The 24,583-nt window shown below is 32.9% G+C and overlaps 3 protein-coding genes across 3 annotated transcripts; all 3 read right to left on the reverse strand.

Moving 5' to 3' along the window:
• Positions 1–7,541: 7,541 nt before the first annotated feature.
• HELRODRAFT_182853 (hypothetical protein) lies at positions 7,542–9,604 on the reverse strand (the record flags this gene model as incomplete). Its single annotated transcript, XM_009033578.1, has 6 exons — positions 7,542–7,699; positions 7,971–8,043; positions 8,162–8,239; positions 8,488–8,592; positions 9,155–9,273; positions 9,442–9,604. 6 exons carry the CDS (start codon positions 9,602–9,604, stop codon positions 7,542–7,544), a joined length of 696 nt encoding a protein of 231 aa, XP_009031826.1.
• Positions 9,605–14,318: 4,714 nt separating this feature from the next.
• HELRODRAFT_182854 (hypothetical protein) lies at positions 14,319–20,025 on the reverse strand (the record flags this gene model as incomplete). Its single annotated transcript, XM_009033579.1, has 13 exons — positions 14,319–14,397; positions 14,452–14,610; positions 15,049–15,164; positions 15,257–15,461; positions 15,865–15,992; positions 16,175–16,368; positions 16,680–16,853; positions 17,663–17,665; positions 18,029–18,194; positions 18,601–18,859; positions 19,293–19,369; positions 19,523–19,770; positions 19,995–20,025. 13 exons carry the CDS (start codon positions 20,023–20,025, stop codon positions 14,319–14,321), a joined length of 1,839 nt encoding a protein of 612 aa, XP_009031827.1.
• Positions 20,026–21,852: 1,827 nt separating this feature from the next.
• HELRODRAFT_182855 (hypothetical protein) lies at positions 21,853–23,316 on the reverse strand (the record flags this gene model as incomplete). Its single annotated transcript, XM_009033580.1, has 3 exons — positions 21,853–22,324; positions 22,599–22,744; positions 23,251–23,316. The coding sequence occupies 3 exons, from the start codon at positions 23,314–23,316 to the stop codon at positions 21,853–21,855; spliced, it is 684 nt and encodes a 227-aa protein (XP_009031828.1).
• Positions 23,317–24,583: the final 1,267 nt, after the last annotated feature.

Raw genomic sequence — 24,583 nt, forward strand, 5'->3', positions numbered from 1 at the left:
TTAATTAATCATATATATTCGTTTATACTTTCATTCATTCATTCATACATTCATTCATTCATTTTTTGTTTTGTTCATGTGTTCCTTCAGTCAATCCATCCATACTGCATTTGATCGCGGAATTTTTGTCATTTTTCATATTAATGTACGCGCAATTTCATTCGTCCATTCATTCATTCGTTCGTTCGTTCGTTCGTTCATTCGTTCATTCATTCATTCTTTCATTCATTCATTCATTTCTTCAATCATTCATTCCTTCACTCCTTCATTCCAATGTACTTTCCTGCCCACATGAGGTGGTCAGCCGTGCATGAAACGAGATAAAAATAAAACCAAAACCTCGACTACTACTACTACTACTACCACTACTACTAATACTACAACCACTAATACCCCCACTCCTACACTACTACTACTACTACTATTACTACAACTACTACTAATATTCATACTACTTCTACTAGTACTACTACTACCACTACTACTACTTCTACCACTACTACTATTACTACTACTACCACTGCTACCACCACTAATACCCTCACTTCCACACTACTACTACTACAACTACTACTACCACTACTACAACAACAACTACTACTACTACTACAACTACTACTACAACTACTACAACAGCTACTACTACTACCAATATTATTACTTTTACTACTACTGCTGCTACAGTCTTTAGGTCTATAACTATTTCTAGAGAACAGCCATTGTAATGATTATTTTCGTTCCAAGCACTGACTCACTTGAACGGGCAAATTAATGCGAATTTAGAAAGAGGGATAAAGAGAGATGAGAATATAGAGGAAGAGGAAGAGAAAGAGAAGAGAGATATGGATAGAAACAAAGAGAAAAGTAGAGAGAGGGAAAGAGAGGAAGAAAGAGAGAGAGAGAAATGGATAGAAACAAAGAGAAAAAGAAAGAGAAAGAGAGAGAAAGAAATGAATAGAAGCAAAGAAAGAGAGAGAGAGAGAGAGAGAAAGAGGAAGCGAGAGAGGAAAAATTAAAAAATAAATGAATAAAGGAAAAAGTGAACGAGTGTGAAAAAATTAAAGAAGAAGAAAAATAACAAAATGACAAAATAGAGTCAGAGGAAAAAGTTGGAAGTAGAGAACAAAAGAGGGTGTGTGAGAGAGAGAAAGAGTGAGACGAAAGAAACAGAGAGAGAGAGAGAGGAAGAGAGAGAGAGGAAGAGAGAGAGAGAGAAAGATAAGGAGAGAAAAAGAAAGAGACGTGAGCATTGAAGCCTTAATGATCAATGGGTCAGGTTAAACGTGTTACACTGTATACATTAAATTGTTTGCCTTCGTATGTTCGTCTTTTGTGTGCGTGTGTATGTTTGTGTTTGTTTGTTTGTATGTATGTTTGTTTGTGTGTTTGTGTATGTATGTTTGTTTGTTTGTGTTTGTTTGTATGTTTTTGTATGTATGTTTGTTTGTTTGTGTTTGTTTGTATATTTGTGTACGTGTGTATGTTTGTGTTTGTTTGTTAAATGTTTATGTTTGTTTGTGTATGTTTGTGTATGTTTGTATAGTTAGTTTGCGGTTTTGAATTGTATCATATGACTGTTTGTTTATGCATTCATTTTTTTTATCTATTCTTTCTATCATTCGTTTTGCTTCTGTGTCAACAATTGATTATTTCATTAATTCACATAAATTTGTCTTCTTTGTTCGTGTGTTCAATCATTCATTCGTTCATTCATTCATTCGTTCGTTCGTTCATTCATTCATTTATTCATTCATTCATTCTCCTCTCCACCACTCCTTCAACCCGATTAATCAACGACTCCCACATGAATACAAAAGAAAGTTGTATCAAGCCAGGCAACCGTGAAAGATTCCCTTGTTCGCTCCAATGTGTATTTGTTTGTATGTATGTTTGGATGTTTGTTTGTATGTATGTATGCTTGTGTGTTTTTATGTTTGCTTGTTTGTATGTATGTATGTATGTATGCATATATGTATGTATGTATGTATGTATGTATGTATGTATGTATGTATGTATGTATGTATGTATGTATGTATGTATGTATGTATGTATGTATGCATGCATATATGTATATATGTTTTTGGATCACCGAGTTAGCTCAGTCGGTAGAAGTGCCAAGTCTCGAGCTGTTATTACGCGAGAGTATGGCTCGAATACTGCCTATTTGAAACTCAAAGACCACGAAGATTTAAGTCCAATTACAGAATAACATATAAGAATATAAAAAATCTAAAAAACGATAAATACACATACACACATACATACACACATACATACACACACATATACATACATGCACATATACATACAAACACACACCCATATACACACATACATACATACATACACACGTACATACACACGCATTTCAGCATACCAGCAAAGCATATTGTGTTTACTTTTAATTAATAATATAGTGACTGGGTGCACCAGACTTTATTATGTGTAAGTGTCTCTCTCTCTCTCTCTTTCTCTCTTTTTTACTCTCTGTTTTGTGTGTATTTATGTCTCAGTGTGTGTGCGTGTGTGTGTGTGTGCGTAAATGTTTTTTCAGCCTGTATGTGTGTGAGTGTATTTGTGTTTTTCAATGTGTGTGTGTGTGTGTGTTCGTTTTAGTTATAAATGATTCAGTGTTCATGTTATTTATGTTGTATTGGGTTATTTAATTATGTCTTAAATTAAATAACAAGGAAAAATTCCATTAAAGAAGATTCAATGTAAATAAACATGAAGTAAAAATTTTATACAGAAAAATATGTAAGTTAATCAGATCAATTTTCACAGCAAACAATTTGTAAACAAAAGTTATACACACAAACATACAACAATCTTAGTAATTCAAATGTAAAACAAACACACACTTACAAACCTACATACAAACCTACAATACAAACAAAATAAATATATGCATACAAACTGACAAACAAACAAAATATGAAGACATTGACGAACATACGATAATACCAACATACAAATGAAAAAGAAACACACACTTACAAACATACAAACCTACAATACAAACAAAAAAAATATATATATATATATATATATATATATATACATACAAACAAACAAACAAATAAACAAACCAACCAACCTCATGCTTTGGACGAATTCTATAACTTAACGGCGCTTTGATTGCCTTTATAGCGGCCGCAAATGTTTATCGGAGCACACATACATACATACATGCATACATACATACATGCATACATACATACATGCATACATACACACGCACATACATACAATACATACATACGTACATGCATACAAAAAAACAATATATATACAGCATATAAATGCAAATGCATACGTGTGTACATACATTCGATATACATGCAAATGCATACATACATACATACACACACACACACACACACACACACACACACACACACACATACATACATACATCATACATACATACATACATACATACATACAAGCATACATACACACACATACATACACACACATATACATACTTACTTATTTACATTTACTTACGGCCTTTTTGTTATATTTTTTCTAATTTGAAATATTATTTTATATCTCATCGCTTTTCTGTTGAAAAAGTTGTAGGTAAATTTTTTTTAAAGTTTTGGTGACTAAGAGGGATGAGGGGTAGAAATTCAAAATTAAGGATGAAAATTTTTGTAGCCTGCCTGAAGATGATACAGATTCATTTTCAAGTTTGTCATCTAGCAAATCTATTGAATCTTTGAATTCATGGAAATTTTATTGCTAAAAATATTACTGAAGATTTAATGGTTGAAAAAAAGAAAGAAAATGATGATAATGATGATGAAATTGTTGGCACTGGCACTTGTTTTTTGTGACAGTTGATATTGAAGAAGACGTAGAAGACTGCATTTGATTCAGTAATCGAAGGATTTTGTAGAACGCATGGGAGCGCGAAGGCCTTCTGTGACAATGTACACCAGACGACAACGCAGGCTTCGTCGGTCGAAAGGTGTCTTTCAAATAAAACTGAACTGCTTATAATTCAATCATTCATTGACTAGATGCTACTGAACAAAAACAAAAAAGTAAAAGAATATATTTTTTTGAAAAACTGGGAAGAGTTAAGCGAGGCTGTGTCATGGATAGGTTAATAAAAATGATGATATGCAGCTGACTTCTGAGCCAGTACTTACATATCAATTGACAAGCACGGTTGGAAAACGACTGATATGTTGAACAAGTATTTCGAATGAAATGATTCGGCGTTTTAACAAATATTTGTGAATCATAAGGAGGTACCAGATATATAAATTGCTGATGACACGATTGTCAATTTCACGCGAGTCCGTCATTTGAAATCTATGAACTGTTCATTGTTATTAGGCAGCTACCATGCTGCTAGCATGGGGTGATTAACATCCAATCAACTGTTGCCGCCATCACGAACGTTACAGACATCTTGAAATGCAGCAGGCAAACTTTTTGAGAATGTTGTTACATTGTAGAGTGGAGCTCGTTGTCCTAGCCGATGTTATTTCAATTATTAAATTAGAAATTTATTAAAATCTTCTGATTATAATTATATTGTAAATAAATTGCTCTCCGGTTTTGCTATCTTCTAACTTTAAACGTAAGATTAAGACGGCAGGATGTTGAGCAGTGCGGATGCAGGCGGTTTAGAAAAATCTTCTCTGGTTGGGGTTTTCTCTCCCTATATGTATAATTTTGTTTGCATTGTAGGTTTGTATGTTTGTTTGTAAAAGTGTTTGTTTTATATTTGAATGCTGGTATGAATGAAGTTGAATATGCGGAGACCGAATAAGAATGTATATGTCTTGAATAGATTTAAATTTAAAGTTTACTTACTAGAATTTTCGAATTTTCAGGGAATTGCTCAATTTGTTGAAAATAAATTGCTGAATATAATTAAGGTTATTTAATTGATAAAGCAACAATAGAATTATCCAAGTTCATCACACACACACACACACACACACACACACACACACACACACACACACATATATATATATATATATATATATAGAAAGAGAGAGAAAGAAAGAGAGAGAGAAAGAAAGAAAGAGAGAGAGAGAAAAAGAAAGAGAGAGAGAGAGAGAAAGAAAGAGAGTATTCACTTTGCATTTCAATCCAGTCATGTACAGCCAAAAAAACCTGATGCTCTAAAATCTGAGCTAGCATATATATACAATGTATATATATATATATATATATATGTATATATATATCTCAACATTTCAAAAATTCAACACTACTTTCAACATTGTTCAACTTTTTTATATTTCTTTTTAATTTATTAATTTCAGAGAAATTAGACATTTTATTGTTTTTTAAAAAATTTTTATTAAATAAATTTGCAAATAGCTATTTCGAGTTATAAATAACTCATCTTCAGTGCATTATATATAAGGTATGTATGATATTTGATATAAAGGAACAAGTAATTATTAATTTATATAAATTATTTAATTAAAACAGAAAACCAATAAAATAAATTTAATAACTATAAACAATATAAAACGCGATTTTTAAAAATTTTAATTTTTTAAAAAACAATAAAATGTCTTATTTCTGTGAAACAATTAAACTATAAAGAAATATAAAAAAGTTGAACAATGTTGAAAGTAGTGTTGAATTTTTGAAATGTTGCGTCAACAACAGTCTGTTACCCGCCATGGGCCAGACGTACGTTTCGTCTCTCAGTAGCCTGTCGAATAAGGCATGAGATAACACAACTCAATTATTGTAACCAAGAAACTCAAATTAAGGTGTCGCGACCAATCGGTAAGAACAACATCATGTTGTTACAAGGTTTAAGATATATATATATACACATCCATATATATATATATAGATGTGCATATATAATTATAAGGTTATTTAATTGAAAAAGCAACAATCATGAAAGGTATGTTCGTATTTGCTTGTATCATGTTTTTTTTATTGTATGCGTATTGCGTGCGTGTACGCACAAAACAAAAACAACCCATAAACATAAAAAGGAGACGATACAAAGTTACCCACCTATTGTCAAATATTTTTTTTCTAAACTTTAATTGCCTTTGTTCAACTAACTCAAATCTCATCTACCTAAGTTCATACATGAGAATTTATACAAGTAGAATGTCGTCAGCACTCCTTCTTATAAACATAACTTGTTGAAAACGATACTGTCATTAATGTCATTGAGCTTTTTAGTTAAATTTTTGTGTTTACGAATTCATATTTTTTTATTTAAATACAAATTAAAAATAAATTCATTAACTTTAATACGTTTCATAATCATGGACATTAATTTAAATTGAAGCAACTATTTTGCTATATAGAAATTTGTTTAGAATTAAAACTGTGGATTGTGCCAGTTGTTGGGAAACATTCGAATATCATTTCAGCGGTTGGTTGCTGATAGCAGAGCTGAAATTCTATTACGTTGGTTTTGTCGGCAGATTTTTACCGTGACAATTTAGGAGACAATAAAGACAATTTAGGAGACAATAAAGACAATTTAGGAGACAATAAAGACAATTTAGGAGACAATAAAGACAATTTAGGAGACAATAAAGACAAGGTTGTATGTGAATGAAAAATTGAATGAATGAATGAATGAACGGATAGTTCCAAATGCAGTCCTCCCAGCAAAAAGTTGGACCACCTCCGACATACATGCATTATGCATAAATATCCCTCCTCAAGAGCTTATTTAGGTTGCCTTTTCGCGGGTGTTTGCGGTTTTGGAAAAATCTTCTCCGCTTGGGACTCTTATACACCACTGATTGAAAATAAAGGAAAAGTATTTATTGCATTGAAAAATGTATTGACAGGTGCACATGGGTCGGGGAGGACAATCTCGGCTGGTGTTTATGAAAGGGCAATTCCATTTAATTTCCAAACATTACCTTTTTTCTTTTGATATTTATTTCTCGAGAATTTAAAAATGTTTTTCAATTCTCAAAACTTTTCCACTTGAATGAAAAATAGTTTCAGTTTCATAATTTCAGGTCCAATTACATAATTTTAGCTTAGGTTTTGATTTTAAATAAACTACACCGACCAATGGGACAAAATAGAACCAGAAAAAGCGGACATTTATTGTAACAATAACTTTTGGGAATAATAACGACACAAATTTGAACAATAAACATAATTAAATAATAATAATTGCCTCTAAAACCTGTAAAATTAACGGACAACATACGAATAATGATTGCAATAATATTAACAATGAACCCAATAGAGACTCCATCCAATCAACCAAAGATTTCGAAATAATAACTACAAAAAATAAACGGTCCAGTTAAGCGTTATCCAACAGCAAGCAGAATAGTACCGAACCATGGAACTATATAACTATTAGTACATTATTATTATTATTGCGATTAAATATATTAATATTATTGCGATTATATAATTCAATGTACCGAACTGAAGAACCGGTCCGCGAAAAGCGACAACTAAATAGCAACCACGACATTACGAAAAAAACCGGTTCGGTTAACCGGTACACATATACAAATCGTTTTTATTGTCGACATTACGATAAAAAACCGATTCGGTTAACCGATACACATATACAAATCGTTTTTATTGTCGACGGTTATAAGTTCATCCCTGCTTACCATGTAGGCGAGGCAGTGTCTCAAGGCTTTGATCGATAGGGCCGAAAACTGGAGCTCCTCACGAATGTGGCGGAATATCATTGCTAATCGGACGCCTTGTTACGTGTGTGTGTGTGTGTGTGTATGTATGAATTTATGTATGTATGTATGTTTGTATGCATGTATGTATGTATGTATGCATGCATGCATGTATGTATGTATGTATGTATGTTAGATATCTGTTTATATAATAAAGGAAATGATTTTTATTACTCTCTCAATCCTTTTTATGCTTATAATAATAATAATAATAATTAAATAATAATAATAATTAAATAATAATAATAATTAAAAAATAATGATAATAATAATAATAATAATAATCACCTTCATAATTATCAGCGTGTCGCAGCAGGTAGGTTTTGATAGACTCTTGCAACTTTCTGCTCTTCTCAACCACCTGTCGGATAGCAACAGCAACAACAATAATAATAATAATAATAACAGTAAAAATAATAACAAAAAAAACAATAATAATAACAATAATAATAACAATAATAATAATAAATAATAACAACGTGAAATTTTTGGACGTCCATATGATCTTTGAACGAGAAACCCGTGTCTACCAGCTCTCCAATGACTTTATCAACTGTCTTTGAGTGGAAATTATTATTACTATTTATTTTATTATTTATTATTTTATTATTATCATTATTATTATTATTATTATGACTAAGATAACACACAAAAAGCATACCAATCAGCATGCACATACAGACACACATACAAATGAACACGAACACACACACACACACACACACAGACGTGCATACATACCTACAAATGCATACACACATAATACATGTACAGTGCACACACACGCACGCACACACACACGAACATAATCGTTGAAATCTGGACACATCTTCGCCAATAAGTTTCTATTGTACGATGATACGTTTTTCTTCCTTAATAGGGCCATTGCTAGGTCAAGGTAGGAATTTTCCTAATATAAAAATAACTATTATTACTATTATTATTACTACAACTGCTACTACAACCACTACTACTACTACAAGCTGCACTTACTGCTACTTCTACTACTACTATTACTATAACAACTACAACTACTACTAATACTGCTACTATTACTACTACTACTAATACTACTGCTACTACTACTACAGCTACTACAAGCTGCACTTGCTGCTACTTCTACTACTACTACTACTACAACATTTGCCATTACTGCTACTACTATTACTATAACTACTACTACTACTGCTGCTGCTGCTATTACTACTACGCTATCATTATCATCACCATCGTCACTATCATCATCGTCGTCGTGTCATCATCAGTATCACCATCGTCAATTGGTTAAGTTGGGTAATAAGTTTACTGATTAGTTGGTTGGATGGATGGTTGATTGGATGATTGATTGATTGGTTGAAGGAGAATGATACTGTGACCATTATGATACTGATATCAAAACGAAATAGAAAACCATAGATATCATAATCCAAAACGAAATAGAAAACCATAAATATCATAATCGAAACGAAAACCTTCATTTGAGTAGGAGTAGTGTATTGGAACCATGGAAAGCTCAGTTGATAGTATCTTGTGTGCAGCTCTAACCTCTCCAGCTTTGATGATATCTCCATCATCCTATTTTCCAGGATCTCTGAGAGATTGGTTGGTTGATTGATTGGTTGGTCGGTATGTTGGTTGGTAGGTTGGTATTTTGGTTGATTGATTAGTCGGTTGATTGTTGTTAACAATCAAACAAACAAACAAACAAAACAAACGAAAAACCAACAAAACCCCAAAAGACGCATACAAACCCACTAACCAATGCGATCACAGACAACCTCCCTATGAGTAGGCCTATCCATGTACACCCGACTATCTCTAACTCTACCTCGAACTTTAACCAGAGATCCAATCTCTAGTGGGAGATTACCAATTTTAGAGTTTCTGCCAAGCTGGGATAGCCTATACAGGTCTCGAGTCATTTGAAATGTTCCTAAAAATTAATAATATATATATATCCGTGTGTATGTATGTATGTGTGTGTGTATGTTTGTATGTATGTGTGTGTATGTACGTGTGTGTGTATGAATGTGTGTGGCTATGTGTTTGTACGTATGTATGTGTGTATGTATATGTGTGTGTGTATGTATATATGTGTGTGTGTGTGTATGTATGTATGTATGTGCATATGTTTGTTTGTTTGTATGTGTGTATGTATGTTAGGAATTTGAATTATAAAATTATGAATAATAATTATAAAATTATTAATGTTAAATATGAAATTATGAATATAAAATTATGAAATTATGAATATTAAATTATAAAATTATGACTGGTCCATTGGTGTGGTTTCATGGATACCCTCTTATATTTCAACCTAAAGTAGCAGCAGCTTACACTGGCCGTGCCGTCATCAACTTTAAACGAAAATTGTTTTAAAAATAATAAATTTTAATTATAACTAATTATGGTAATGTAATTATAAATACATAATATAAAAACTAAATTAATTATTCCTAAATAATAAATTTAAACGCACGAAGAATTTAAAATTTAATAGCTTGAAATAATTTTTTTTTAAATATATAACATTTATATTTTATTCTGGATTTCACAAAAATATTAATTCTGATATTATAATTTATTATTATGAATAATTATTCGACATTATTTACTTGAAAAATTAATTATCTTCTCTGTTTTATTGAGTTTACTGATGACACCGACCAACTCGATGCAAAATATTGGAGCTTCATTTAGGATATATAAATCTTTTTTGGGAAAATAATTATATTCATAATCAACTAATTAATACAACTAATTGAAAACAAATATTATTTTATTTCAAAATCAATTTATAATAGTAAATATTTTTAAAAATAATATTGTACATATTTAATATCATTATTAATTATTAAATATAATAATTAAACTTTTAACTTTTAGCGAGCACATGTTTAAAAACTAATTAATTGATAAATTTAACTGTTAATAAAATTAATTAGCTAATAGACTGTTTAATAAATGGTTTAATAATTCATTTAGTCAAATTTAATAATTTTCTTTAATAAAATTAATTAGAATTAATAATTAAATAAAACCAAATAAGATAAGATGTGGTCATGATAATAATTATATGGATGAATCAGTCAGCAATTCATGAACATAAGGATGAAAAAACAAATGAGTGAATGAATGAACAAATGAATGAATGATCAATGATTAATAAACTAATGAGTGAATGATAAATGATTACATTAATGTTAATGAATGGATGGATGAAAGAATTAATGAATGAATGAATGGATGAATTAATGAATGATTGAATGATCAACATACTTTCCCAGAATTTAAGCTTGTAGACATCACAAACGAACACTTTCGCATCGTAAATTGTGTTCAACTTTAAAAAATCCCTAACAAGCTGCCTGGACATTTTTTTGAGAATTCAATAAAAATTAATTCTTATACTCAATTTCTTTTACTATTTTACTATTAAATTGAACTATGAATAATTTATTTATAATAATATAATTCAATATATTTGTATTTTTGTTAAATTTAAAATGTAAAGTTTAAACTTTATTATTATATAATATTATAATATCAATAATTCACTATTTAATTATATATTACATGATCATTTAGTGCAAATTATGAGAAGCTTTTTGGGAGTTTATGTTTAATTTTTATTTTATTCAATATTATTTATTCATTTTATTTATTAAATTATTATAACTATAACCATTTATGGGTTTTTAAACTCGGCGCATTTGTCAAAGTTTTAAAAGTGAATTTAATTCATTTCTAGTGATGTAACAACCCTAACCGTACCCTGGTGCTTGAAGCCATGGTCCTGGCTGAAACTGGAGAGGTATATATAACCCATAGATAGAACCATAAAACAGATGACATCAACTATGTTACGACTATGTTATCCTTTAAGGAGTGACGGGCGATTTGTACTTGTCTATGTATGTGGTTGTGAATGAATACACCGGCACAAACAAATAGTAGTGCTTTAAATAAAGCATGAACCACCATATGAAAGTATGCTAGCGCAGGTAAGTTTAAATATGGTTAAACCAAGCGCCAGGTGAAATTGTAGTCTAGTCATTCTATTGATACAGACGTATGTGAAGATGTTACTAGCATTCGTTGTGAACTGAACAAAATTATATAGCTGAATAAAAAATGGATGAAAAATGTTAACAAATAAATGACATTAAGAATAGAATAAACACGAAGATAGAACGAGTGGTTTGAAAATGAAAATGATGAATGATAGACTAGAGGTTGAAATTGTACAGTCGCCCATTGAAAGCTTGGTAGATGAGCTGCAGAGAGCCAAAGAAAAAATTTAAAATTTGAATCATGGAATTATATAACTTTTGTTATAACAGAACAAAATTAAAGATTCTGAACAACATAATTCAATGGTTTGAATCCAAGTTGCTTTTTGTAACGATATTATTTAAACTGCACCAACACTCAAAGCCGATAATTTAATTTCAAATCGTCATTACATTTTTGCTGACTGAATGAAATTATTTCGTTAATGAAAATCTTTTCTATAAAAGGGTTGACTTGGCACTACCTAAAGCTCCTTATGGCTTCCCGAAAGAGTAGGTTGGGAACCATGGTTTAATTGGAAAACTTTGCTTAAGACCTGTCGACCTTGGTATTTTCTAATCTTAATTTATCTTTCGGACTCAACCATTTGTTTGAAAAAAAGAGGTCAGGATAGGACCCGGACGATATGGAATAAATTATATTATAGATATTGACAAGGTCTCCATTTTTTCTTTTGCTCGGTCAATCTCGATGTAGCTTGAGGTCTCCACTGCAGACATGCTTGTTCAGTACATGACTCGAAGGCAGGCAGCATCGTCAAAGTTTTAGATTTCTATCTTAATTCACCGAAAAATTTGACTGCTGTATAATGAGAATTTTTAAATACAAAAAATATCAAACTTGAATAATTGTTTTAAAAAGCTGATTTATAATGCAAATGATAATTTGAAAGATATAGGGACAAAAATTTCTTTCATGATGAATAAAATTTCAAAAAATTTGATATTACAAAAATTGTTTAAATGTTAAAAAGTTTGATATAATAAATTAAGAGCTGGAAAAGTCATCTATTCAAAACAATGAGAGAAAAAATATTTAAAGTTAACAGTTGCGTGGAAAGTTTCATCGATAAAACGACAGTTCTATTATATGTTTATATTAAAAATGGCATTAAAAGCATAATAAATAAATATTTTAAGTATGAATAAAGTTTTATTTTTAATTAAAAAATATAAATTGTAAAATATTTTCATCCTGGTCAATCAGAATTAAAGCCAGACTTCGAACTCCTCGACAAATCATAAAATATGACAATAGTTGGGTACCTTCTGTATTGTATTAGTAGCTTTATTCGATTTACAAAAAATTCATCCTAGAAAATTCATTGTGGGAAAAATTCCTCGGGAGGGGGGGAATTCATCGTGGAGTAAAATTCATAGTGGATAATTCATTGTGGTATGGTATTGAGACCCGGAGCGGAAATATTTGTAAGGCCGTTCAATTTAAATTAACAATCGAAATCGAAACCGAATTCGTTTACTTAGATTATCGTTGATAGTTGTGGGTGACCAGCTGCAGTAGGCTCAATTCCTATCGTGCAATATAATATTAATTGCTAACTAATAATTGGCTCAATGGTTAAAGGCGCCTGGTCTTGCTATTTCAATTACTGGGTTCGAATACAAAGAGATCCCCGCCTATCATATGCAATGTGTATGATGCGTGGTTTGCACGCGTATTCATATACGCTGTGTGTGTTTGTCGTTGAAATCTCTTTTGCTAACGCAAAAGAGAGAGAGTAATCTTTTTAACCTTTTAATTGCTAACTATCGTTTAACCGTTAAAATGCCGAAGTCTATTAACTATTCGGCCTAATTCGTCATTTAATTGCCGAAACTAATTCATTATTCGGCTTAATTAATTAATTTATCGATTTAAATTTGTACAGTTGTTGGTGTTGTGTTCGATTCCTGACCTTCGTCAATACTGTCGTTCAATCTATTAATGAATGTTTGAAAATAATTCACATTTCGACTCCTTTCAATTAATTTCGACAAATTTCAACTTGGATTCGAATAAATTTCAAGCTAATTGCACTTGCTCGGCTCGCGCTCGAACCCTCTACGAGAAAACGGTTGGCACTAATATTGGCCGGACCGCTCGATACGCCTGCCTCAATTGTCAACTATGTGGCCATCAAGATTTCGTCTAACCGACGAATCACCACCTAAATTAACTATATATTATATTCAGCCCCACGATGAATTTCCCATGACGAATTTTCCAGGCACCGCTTTATTCAAGAATCACAAATACACACAAATACACACACATACACACACACGCGCGCACATACACACACGCACACACGCGCACATAAAAGCACAACGCACTAAAAATTAACCAGGCCCATTAACCAATCACCATTTTCACCCCAAACAACTTATGAAAAACTAAAAAAACCAAATTAACCAGTACCCCAAGAAAGAAATGACGAACTCAATGTTATCTATATCTTATTTTGTATTTTTTTTAGCTTAGGCACTTGTTCATTTAAACAAACGCATTAGCCCGGAAAATACAGAATAACATTGGAAAACATCGAGGTTGCTAGCCTTGGTTCTACCAAAACTGCCTGATCATCATGCGCATGGTCTGGATGGGGTGGAATGAGTCGTCGTCCTCTCTGTAAACATCGAACCTGGTGGTGCCGAATATGTCAATGTAGTAGCAGTTAGTGAACCAGCCCACCGACCTCAGTCCATCCGAGCAATTTGCGTAGGTCGATGAGTCGCGACCGGAAACGCTGAAGTAAGTGTTGTGCTGGTAGAAGTTGACGTAGTGAGAGCCGCTCATGTAAGCCATAATGTCGTGACCTGTATCGCCTTGGTAGTTTTCAACGTACAGTCGGTACCTGATGATGATGGTGGTGATGGTGGGGGTGGTGATGATAAGGATGATGGGGGTGATGATGACGATGATGACGATGGGTATGAGTATGATGACGAAGATGTTGGTGGTAGTGATAATGATGACGACGGTGGTGGTGATGATTTTATCAACTACAGTCTCTACTGTGGAAGTCGGAAATTTTTTGATCAAAAATTCGGAGTGCATAGAATTCTATCAGACTCCGACTTCTTGCCGCTAGATACTTGACTGTGTTTGGACAATCTCAGGATGGTCTTGAGTTTGGTGAATGCAACCCATGCCAGAACAGTTCTATTGTCCACGTCTTTCTCACTTGACGCTATGTATAAACCGAGACATTAAAGTCGTTGGCAATCATTATGCTGCTTGCGTCACTTAATTGGATCTGGACAGTCTTTTTGACATTTATTTCTAAATCAACCGCTTAGGCACTCTGTTTGATAGCGGATGACTGCTGTTGTGCCCTTCTGGTTTCGCCTTCCATGTATGGGAGATTGTTAATTTTTTGTTCGGGTGTCTCATCTGCTGTCTTGACTTCTTCGAGTTCGTTGGTTTTTTTGTCCAGAAGTTGATTTATGTGCTGGATAGCCGAAATCACCAGCAGATTGTCTACAGACCTAGCCGATAACTATTATAAACTGGAACGGTGCAGGCACATCATACTGTAGGACGTCTGTTGTTATGGCGAAGGCTTCAGACATCTCTCCTTCGATGAGCTCTTGACTTTTTGGTTGATCGTACATCACTTTGATTGCATTTACTATCTCTACTGGTATTCCATAATGACGTAAGATAGCAAACATCATTTCGCTCTCAATTGAATCAAAGACTTTTCTGAAGTCAATGAATGTTATGTACATTGGGATGTCATGTGCCTATGTTTCTTCCATGATTCTTTCCAGAATGTGAATTTGTTTGTTGCACCCAAGATCTGCTCTAAAGCCTGCTTGATTGTTTTGTAGCAGCTTATCGATCGGGTTTCGTATTCACTTCGTAAATAATAATAATGGTTATAATATAAATAACAACAACAACAACAACAACAATAATAATAATAATAATAATAATGGAAACTTTTTTTATTTTGTCTAAAATATACAGTAAAATGAAAATAGTCTATGATACTTACCATACACATACAAAATGAGTACACGAAGAAATAAAATCAGTTCAATAAAAATAAAAAACAATAAATAAATAAGAATAATAATAATAATATAACTAATAATAAACTAACAAATCGCTCTCGGAAGAAAGATAGAATGATTGCCACTCATCTGCCCACCATTTCCCACATGCGAAGTACTCCATCCTCAACTTGTAAGGAATCCCCTGCTGGTGGGCCTGATATGTTAGCTGCTGGACCTGTCGGGAGGTTTTTGTTTTTGTTTTTTTTAGGTTAATCAAAGTAGAGTAAAGATTATGAAGAAGAATAGAGATGTTTTAAAAAATAAATTCAAGAAATTGTTTGAATGAGAAGTTACATTCACAAACCATGGCGTTCATTTGGCACTACATACATTTACATCATGCGGCTGTTAACCAACTTTTTCATTGCCCATGTAGAAATTATTAGGAAAGTCTCCAAAGCCATTCCTGTAGGTGTCCCAATTTCGGAAAAAATCGTAGAGCCTGTTCTCGCGCTGCATGATGACCAGCCAATCATAAATGAAGTAGCCCAAATAGGGCGTGACCTCCAACGGGATTTCCACATTAGCCGTATGGTTGGTGTTGTTGAAGTCTGCAAAGTTATAATAATGTTTCTGATGTTGGATTGCCAAACTGGTTTGGTCTCGTTTCAGATTTTAATCTTGATATTATATTTTATTTTTATATTTTATAATATATTAATACTTTAAAATATATCATTTTTATTGTTATCAGTTCTCTTGTTTTCATTGTTAACTTTTGATTTTACATTTTCTTCATGGTAATTTTTGTGCTGTTGAACTGGATTTTCAGAAATTGCCCTACATAAATGCAAATTGAACGATCCCAATCATCATAACAGTCATCATCATCATCTCAATCATATCCATCGCCATATCAGACTTTCTGGATCGGAGCATATACAAAGCCGTCTAGAACTATCGAGACAGGTGTAGAAATAGTTTGGTCCGCAGGTTGAGTTGATGTTGACTTCTTTGGTACAGTTGTAGTATATCTGGCCATTGTACGTAAAGGGTAGAATGCAAAGGGACACTGGGAGTACGGTGAGCTGGTTGTCTGTTTGGATAAATATATCCAAGTGTTGTTGGTTTATTTGGTGAGTTGAGCTTGTATTTGTCCTATGTTGTTGTGTGTTGTTTCATATTCTTTCTGTGAACACCACACACACACACACACACACACACACACACACAACACACACACACACACAAGCACACACACACACACACACACACAATGTTTTTTCTGTCACCACACACACACACACACACACACACACACACACACACACACTCACACACAATGTTTTTTTTGTCTCACCACGCACACACACACACACACACACGCACACACACACACACCAGCACACACACACACACAATGTTTTTTCTGTCACACTACACACACACGCGCGCGCGCACAAACACACACACACACAATTGTTTTTTTGTGTTAGTTTGTGTTTTGTGGGCTTAGCGTTGAATACTGCATCTTGGTGTTGCGTGTCACTTCATGTGCTTTTATTTGCGTTTGGCTTCTTACTGTGTGTGTTTTTAGGAGAAAAAAAATTGCAAAATGAGAGAAGAAAGAGAAAGAGAAAAAGAGAGAGAGAGAGAGAGAGAGAGAGAATAAACAATGATGTGTTGTTTATGTGTAATTTTGTGTTGGTTTAGTTTCCGTTGTTTGTTAGTTTAAGTTGCGTTGAGTTAATTTGGCAAATTGACTTTGAAAGAAAATTGAAAACAAAAAACGAAAAAGACCGAATACGGTTCAAAAGCCACCTGCCCGAAACTGAAAAATGTTGCACGCTTCGTGTTTTTATTGCGATGCATGCGTTTACGTTACGCACAAATGCGTTAATTTACGTCCTGTGGTGTGGATGTGTGTGGTGTGGATGTGTGTGTGGTGTGGATGTGCGTGGTGTGGTGTGGATGGTGTGGTGTGATGTGGATGTGTGTGGTGTTGATGTGTGAATGTGTGTGGTGTAATGTGGATGTGTGTGGTGTGTGGATGTGTGTGGTGTGGATGTGTGTGGTGTGTGTGGATGTGTGTGGTGTGGTGTTGATGAGTGAATGTGTGTGGTGTGATGTGGATGTGCGTCGTGTGGTGTGGATGTGTGTGGTGTGGTGTGGTTGTTGCAGCTTCAGTAGCACAAAATTTCATATAGTAACTAAATTACTAAAAACAAGCAACTTAGCTTATGTCATGGTTGGGGAAATAAATTCACTCACCAACGCATTCGGTTACAGGTGCTTGAATGGTGGTTTTAATGGTGGTAGTTTTATGTGTGGTGGCTATCTTTGCCGTTGACGCTGAGGCCCCAGTTGCTATTGTAGTAAGGGCTGCAGTTGTGGCTGTTGTAGCGACGGCTGGAGGAATGGTTTGTGATAACTCGCTCTGTGAGTTTTATAAACCCTTGATGACTCAACCGTTTTAAATTACTTTTTATAGTCTCACGAAAACATTGTACAGTTTAATATCAACACAAATCAACACGTACATCCAATATAAGGTACACACACACAACTGAAAAGATAGGAAGTACAAATCAAACACTAAAACATGATACACCGATAATATATGATACACTGATAAAATATGATAAACTGATAAAACATGACACACCGACGAAATATGATACACTGATAAAACATGATACACACTGATAAAACATGATACACTGATAACACATGATACACTGACGAAATATGATAAAACATGATACAACATGATACACAGTACACAAATAGCAACTCAAAATATTTTACAACACCCACATAGAAGACCTTCCAAAGGTACGAACCTGGTACAACGTACAACCTGGAGACAACAAAGCATTGGTACTGTTACTACGTGAAAACAACTCGCATACAACTGAATTGTTTACAGATTTGATATTGAAATGCCCACATTTTGGCTGTCCATCAACAGTTGTGATACCAAACAACAAGCATAGGACCCCGCAATGGGTTTGGGACCTAGGTTTTGGGGCCGAAATTGTTTTCGCGGGTTTATCTAGACAGCAGACCTTATCAGGAGGATTTGAACTGCTGTAAGCCGTCCTGGTTCAAATAAGATAAATAGTTTTTTGAGTTGAAATTTAAAAAAATTAGCTTTTTGAATTGAAATTCTTCAATAATTTTATTGAGTTTGTTTATTAATAACAACAACATCAATGGCAGAGCTTAAAAGTATCCGGTTCTTCTTAACTCTGTGTGACCGATTTCGATTGCAAAAAAACCCCGTCTGTCATACATATGAACACTGCCTTTTACGTATGTTGGATACGTTTGAAAAAGTCAAGATACCTATTGCGCGCTATATAAATTAAAATTTGAATAATAATAATAAAAACAAAAATTATATTTATTACTATTATTAGACTTGAAATTAGTATAAGTATACAGTGGGTTCCCGCAGAACAGACCACTTCCACAACAAATTTTTGCAGAACGGACCACGATTTTCTCTGAAATTGCGGTCCTCACAACGAACTTTTGTCTCCACGGACTCCGGTTGAAGCCCTCCTCGAAAAACACCGACAAGAAGTCAACGTGAAGAAATTGCAGCTCCTGGCAGAAGAAGCAAAACAGGATAAGACGGTGGAACAATCGGAAACGGCCATCTCGACGCTTGAGACCGCCGACATCAAGTCAAACCTCAGCGACTGGATGCGCCTACAGAACTGGGTAAATGAAACGCACCCGGATAAAGCAGAATCAAACCGTCGGCGAAGTGTTCGACGACCACCTCAAGTTATATCGCGACGCTTTGAAGACAAAGGAGAAGCGGTGACTTCGGAAAGGTTTTTGTTGCTCCGGCAATCCCGGAAAAAAGAGCAAACCGAAAGAAAAACCGAAGAAAACGGCAGAAGAAAGGAAGTAAGAGAGAACGCCGGAAATACCACAGCCTGGCCTTCTGAGTGTCAGAGAAGTGTTCCTTCCCGCTGCGGGCCCTTCCAGTTCATCGCCGACTTTACAAAAAAAAAATGAAACGAAAATCTCTCATGTTTTTTCAAAGGCCTCAACTTTTTTCTAGAGCAGTTGAGCAAAATCAAATGAAAAAATACAGAAAGAAAACTTAAACTTTTTTTAATGAAGTTAAGCAATGTGTCCGTAGGACTTTTTCTTAGTTATTGCACTTTTTACTGCTTGTCTACTTGTTGCTAAATATTTATGAGTAGTGAAAAAAACAAACTGATTGGGTTCGCTGAATTCTGCTTGTTCATCTGTTTTTTTCCAATTTTTGTGATTTTTTGGTTCGGCGCGGAACCAATTATTTCGATTTACATAGAAGTCTATGGAAATTCGTGTTTCGCAGAACGGACTTTATTGTGGGGACCAACTATATTTAATATTATAAAAAAACACGTTGAAAATAATACAAAAATACAAAAAATAATGTAATAAAAGACAAAAATAATGTAAAAATACATAAAAATGATACAAAAATACATAAAAATAATACAACGATACAGAAAGAACACAGAAATAAATATCCAGAACAATGCAAAATGTTACTAACTTGTACATTGCCATCGATGCAGTTTCAACTTGCAAGAAGTACACCGAAAGTACCAAAGTCAACCTCAACGTAAGAAAATTAAAGGAAATCGTTGTCATCATTTTTATATATTCATTTATTCTTATCAACACATCTATATAACTTTATTTTTAAATAATTTTTTCAGCCAAAGTTGGGAGAAACCAGAAGCTCTTGCGAGCTTGTATGGTATGTTTAACAATTTTATCTATATAATAATCATAATTGTTACTATGTATAATAATTTTTGTAATAATTATTTTCATTCCAAATTGGTCATATAAAAAATTATTTTTTGTAAAACTCAGTCCAGTGTTTGCCTTAGAACAATTTAACAAGATCTATGCAACAATAAAAACCAGACTATTAATATTTCAAAAAAATTCATAATTAATTATAATTAAAATAGTTATGAATAATTTTAATATAATTTTGATCATAATTACTGTTATAATTACGGTTGGATAATTTTATGCATTAGACAAAAGATCATCATTCATTCAGCTGGCGGGTTTTATAATTAGCGTATCCGCTGTATGTTTCGTGGTTCGGAGGGATGATTAATTACCTTGAATATTAACTAACAAGTGAACATACGAACAAATAAACGAACGAACGAACGAACAAACACATTCACACACAAACACCCAGACGCAACAATTGAAACAGACTTGCACTGTCCATACATACAAACATAAAAACATAGCTACATACCCATACACACACACGCACACACACAGATACACAAACGCACAGATACATACATACATACATACATACATACATACATACATACATACATACATACATACATACATACATACATACATACTTACATACATACATACATACTTACATACATACATTTTTTTTTTATTTTATTTTATTTTATTTTCATTATAGAAGACCAAATAAGTTTAAAATAAACTTGTGGAGAGGCCACCCTTAACTAAGTCATTAATAAACATAAAGGTTCAAAGGTTAGAAAATTTAAAAAAATAAATTTCGGCGTTCAAATGCATTCAAATACTATATCGAAATTTTATAAAAATGTTAACTCTAATGAAATATATTCAGATAATACTTCTGAAACAGTCAAATAATCATAATAATAACGGACAGACAAAAACACACACGCACCACACACACGCACCACACACACGCACGCACAACACACCCACACTTCTATTCATATTTAAACAACAGCTATATATTAATGTATATAAATCGTTAGATGGTGGTGTCGGGGTGAAGTAAGTAAAGCTGAGATTGCAACCTTTTTTTGAAGAGTTGCTTGTTTGTTATGTTATGAATGGCATGAGGCACAAATAATTTCCAAATTTTAGGGCCAGTTGTTTTTAAACTTGTAGAGATGAGTTTAAGGCGAGGATCAATGTTAGAAAAAAGAATATTATCATTATTGGAGGAAGTAGTTGAATAATTATTTAACAAAACATTCGAAGCTGACGATATAATCAGAGGGTCCTCTTCCGATATATGATTGTTAGATATTTTAGCCATTGTTAGTTGATGTAGTTTGGCCAGATTTACTGTTGAGGAACCGCCATTCACGGATGATTACGTTTTCTGGCAAATTGTCAGGATCTTGAATTTTAGAAGTATCACTGGCGTTGATGCATACTCTGAACATTGTTGAGTCTTCGCCTTCATTACGAGGCAGAGTACCTGACGGAGCCAGAGAGCGTTTCAGCACTGGATAGCACGAAATTACCTGAATACCCACCTCCGATAGGTAGTCAATCACATTACTTCTGCTGCATTTTTTGATGTTGCTCATGGCAAATACAGATTTTTTGATCAATTTTTTATCAGCACTGAGTTTATTATTATCGTTTTTTTTAGCGCCAACTATTTTAGTGGGTAATTTTGATGATTCCAATTTGTTGCTAGTTATTGCAGGATTAGGTTGATTGGTTTCAGGTGAATTGTTAAGTCTTGGTCTTTTTTTGTTACGAGCAGCAACACTGAATGGTGGTATATATATATATATAATATATATATATATATATATATATATATACGTACAGACAGACAGACATAAGATAACATTAAAACAGATATGAAATGACATTTGTCAAAATAAATTAATAATGAAACTTCCACGAAAGATTCGGTCTTGTAATATTTTTTACTATAATAATAATAATACCAACAATAATAATTGGAATACTTCTCAACGGTAAATGGTGAGTTGTGGTTGTTTTTTCTCAATAAGTTAGGGGTCACATATAATCTGACCCGGGCCAAAAGAAAATGACCCTTGCACTCCCTACATCAAACCAACGATAGGCCGTCTCTCGGTTCGATTCACGACTAACATCTCTGACGTAAATGCACTCTACTGGAATTCTTAGTTCAGTTTTAAGAAATTTTCTTTTGAAATTCTTGATGATGTTATTACAAAACAGTTTTTTTTAATTATTAAAAAATTTTGTTGAATCTGAATGTACTGAGAACTGAGATGATGTTGTCATGCTGCGATAATTTTTTCTCTTACCGTTGGTTTTCAGTTTTGACATCTAACGAAGAATTTAAGTTTAAAAAGTATGAATAGACACAAATAACTATTGACATGAACAAATAATTAGAATTAAATGGAAATAAATGTTTATTCAATGTTATAACAAATACAAATAAATGAATTTATATAAATGATTAAACTCGGTTTTATTTTGTACCGACGATCAGCGTTCATATTGTAGCACGAATATTCTTGTATTCTAATAGCTACATTAATTTTTGTGTGTCATTGTACAATATCATTCTTTAGTATTTGTCATCAGTAATACCATGTGTGTGTGTGTATGTATATGTGTGTGTGTATGTGTGTATTATATAAATGTATAAGAGGTGTGGTGTGTGTATTATATAAGAGATGTGGTGGTGCAACGGGTAAGGCGTCTGATCTCGATGTTGCGTTGGCGGGGTTTGAATGCAAGAGATCCTTGCTTGTCATATTTTGGTTTTATCATAGGTAGCCAAACGGCAACCCCCGATCTCTGGGAAAATGTCGTCTAAACGTGTGTTGTTGTTGTTGTTTACTTTAAAAAATTTCCGATTTTTTATGAAAATTTCTAGTATATCATTGTAAAATTAATATCTGTAACTTATTTGTCTGCATTTGGAAGGTTAAGATGATGCATCCTGGAGTAAAAATAAAAAAAATAAAAAAAAAATAAAAAAAGAAGACAGAATGTGGATGTCCATGATCAAGCTATCAGGTAACTTATCTAGCATGGCCACCTTACAAATAGTTTTAAATAAATGAAATTTGAACGAAAAATTTCGTAAAAGAGAAATAATTATGTTCAGGAAATAAAATTGTTTCACGAATAATCCCCGATAAACATGTTAGTTGTTAGCATTAACAATTTTGTTTGGCAAGGGGCTTTGCCCGAGCTTATAATAATAATAATAATAATAATAATAATAATTAAACAAACTTAACTATGTTAGTAAAACATGTCAGTTGTTAGTACAATTTTTGATAATTTCAATTTGTCAAATGTATTAGGGGACGTCCTATTTCTTTCAGCCAGTTAACAACAGCAACCTGTTGGCAGCGCAACAACACAATCTGCAATGTGTGTCAATAATTGGCCACTGTCTGGGACGAAACTTTTTGAAATTTTTATTAAAAACGCGACCTCTTTTTTCCGCTATAAATTATGCCTTTGTTTGAGGCTCACACAAAAAAATGTTTCAAATTATGCCTTTACATTTCAGCTAATTCATTCAAACATTTTATGATTTTTTGTGGACCAAAACCCGGAGATAAGTTATTAAATGAACTCAGTTAATGTTTTGACAAATTTAAATAAAACCTAAAAAATGTTTTTATTTGTTTCTACCAGTACTTTCAGCTGTTTTGAAATTTATAGAGTGTAGTAAGCATTAATAAAATTGGAGTTGAATGACTTTAAAAAATGATTTTACACCGAAAATGAGAATGTGTGACAGCCAGGATTTCCAAAATATAGACGCCGATACAAGTAACAAAAATTTTATTCCAGATATAAAAAAAATTAATTAGACAAAGAAGTTTAAAAGCTCTTTACGAAAAATATTATACAATTATTTTTAAAGATCACTGCGTTTTCGGCATTATTCAACTTGTAGCTGAGTTTCTCAATTTTTCTAACGAGACTTTTATCATTTTGATGAAGTTTATTAAGATTAAATAAAAAACTTTTAATATATATATATATAAATATAAATATTAA

The sequence above is a fragment of the Helobdella robusta genome, assembly GCF_000326865.2.
Source record: "Helobdella robusta unplaced genomic scaffold HELROscaffold_94, whole genome shotgun sequence".
NCBI classification, from domain to species: domain Eukaryota; kingdom Metazoa; phylum Annelida; class Clitellata; order Rhynchobdellida; family Glossiphoniidae; genus Helobdella; species Helobdella robusta.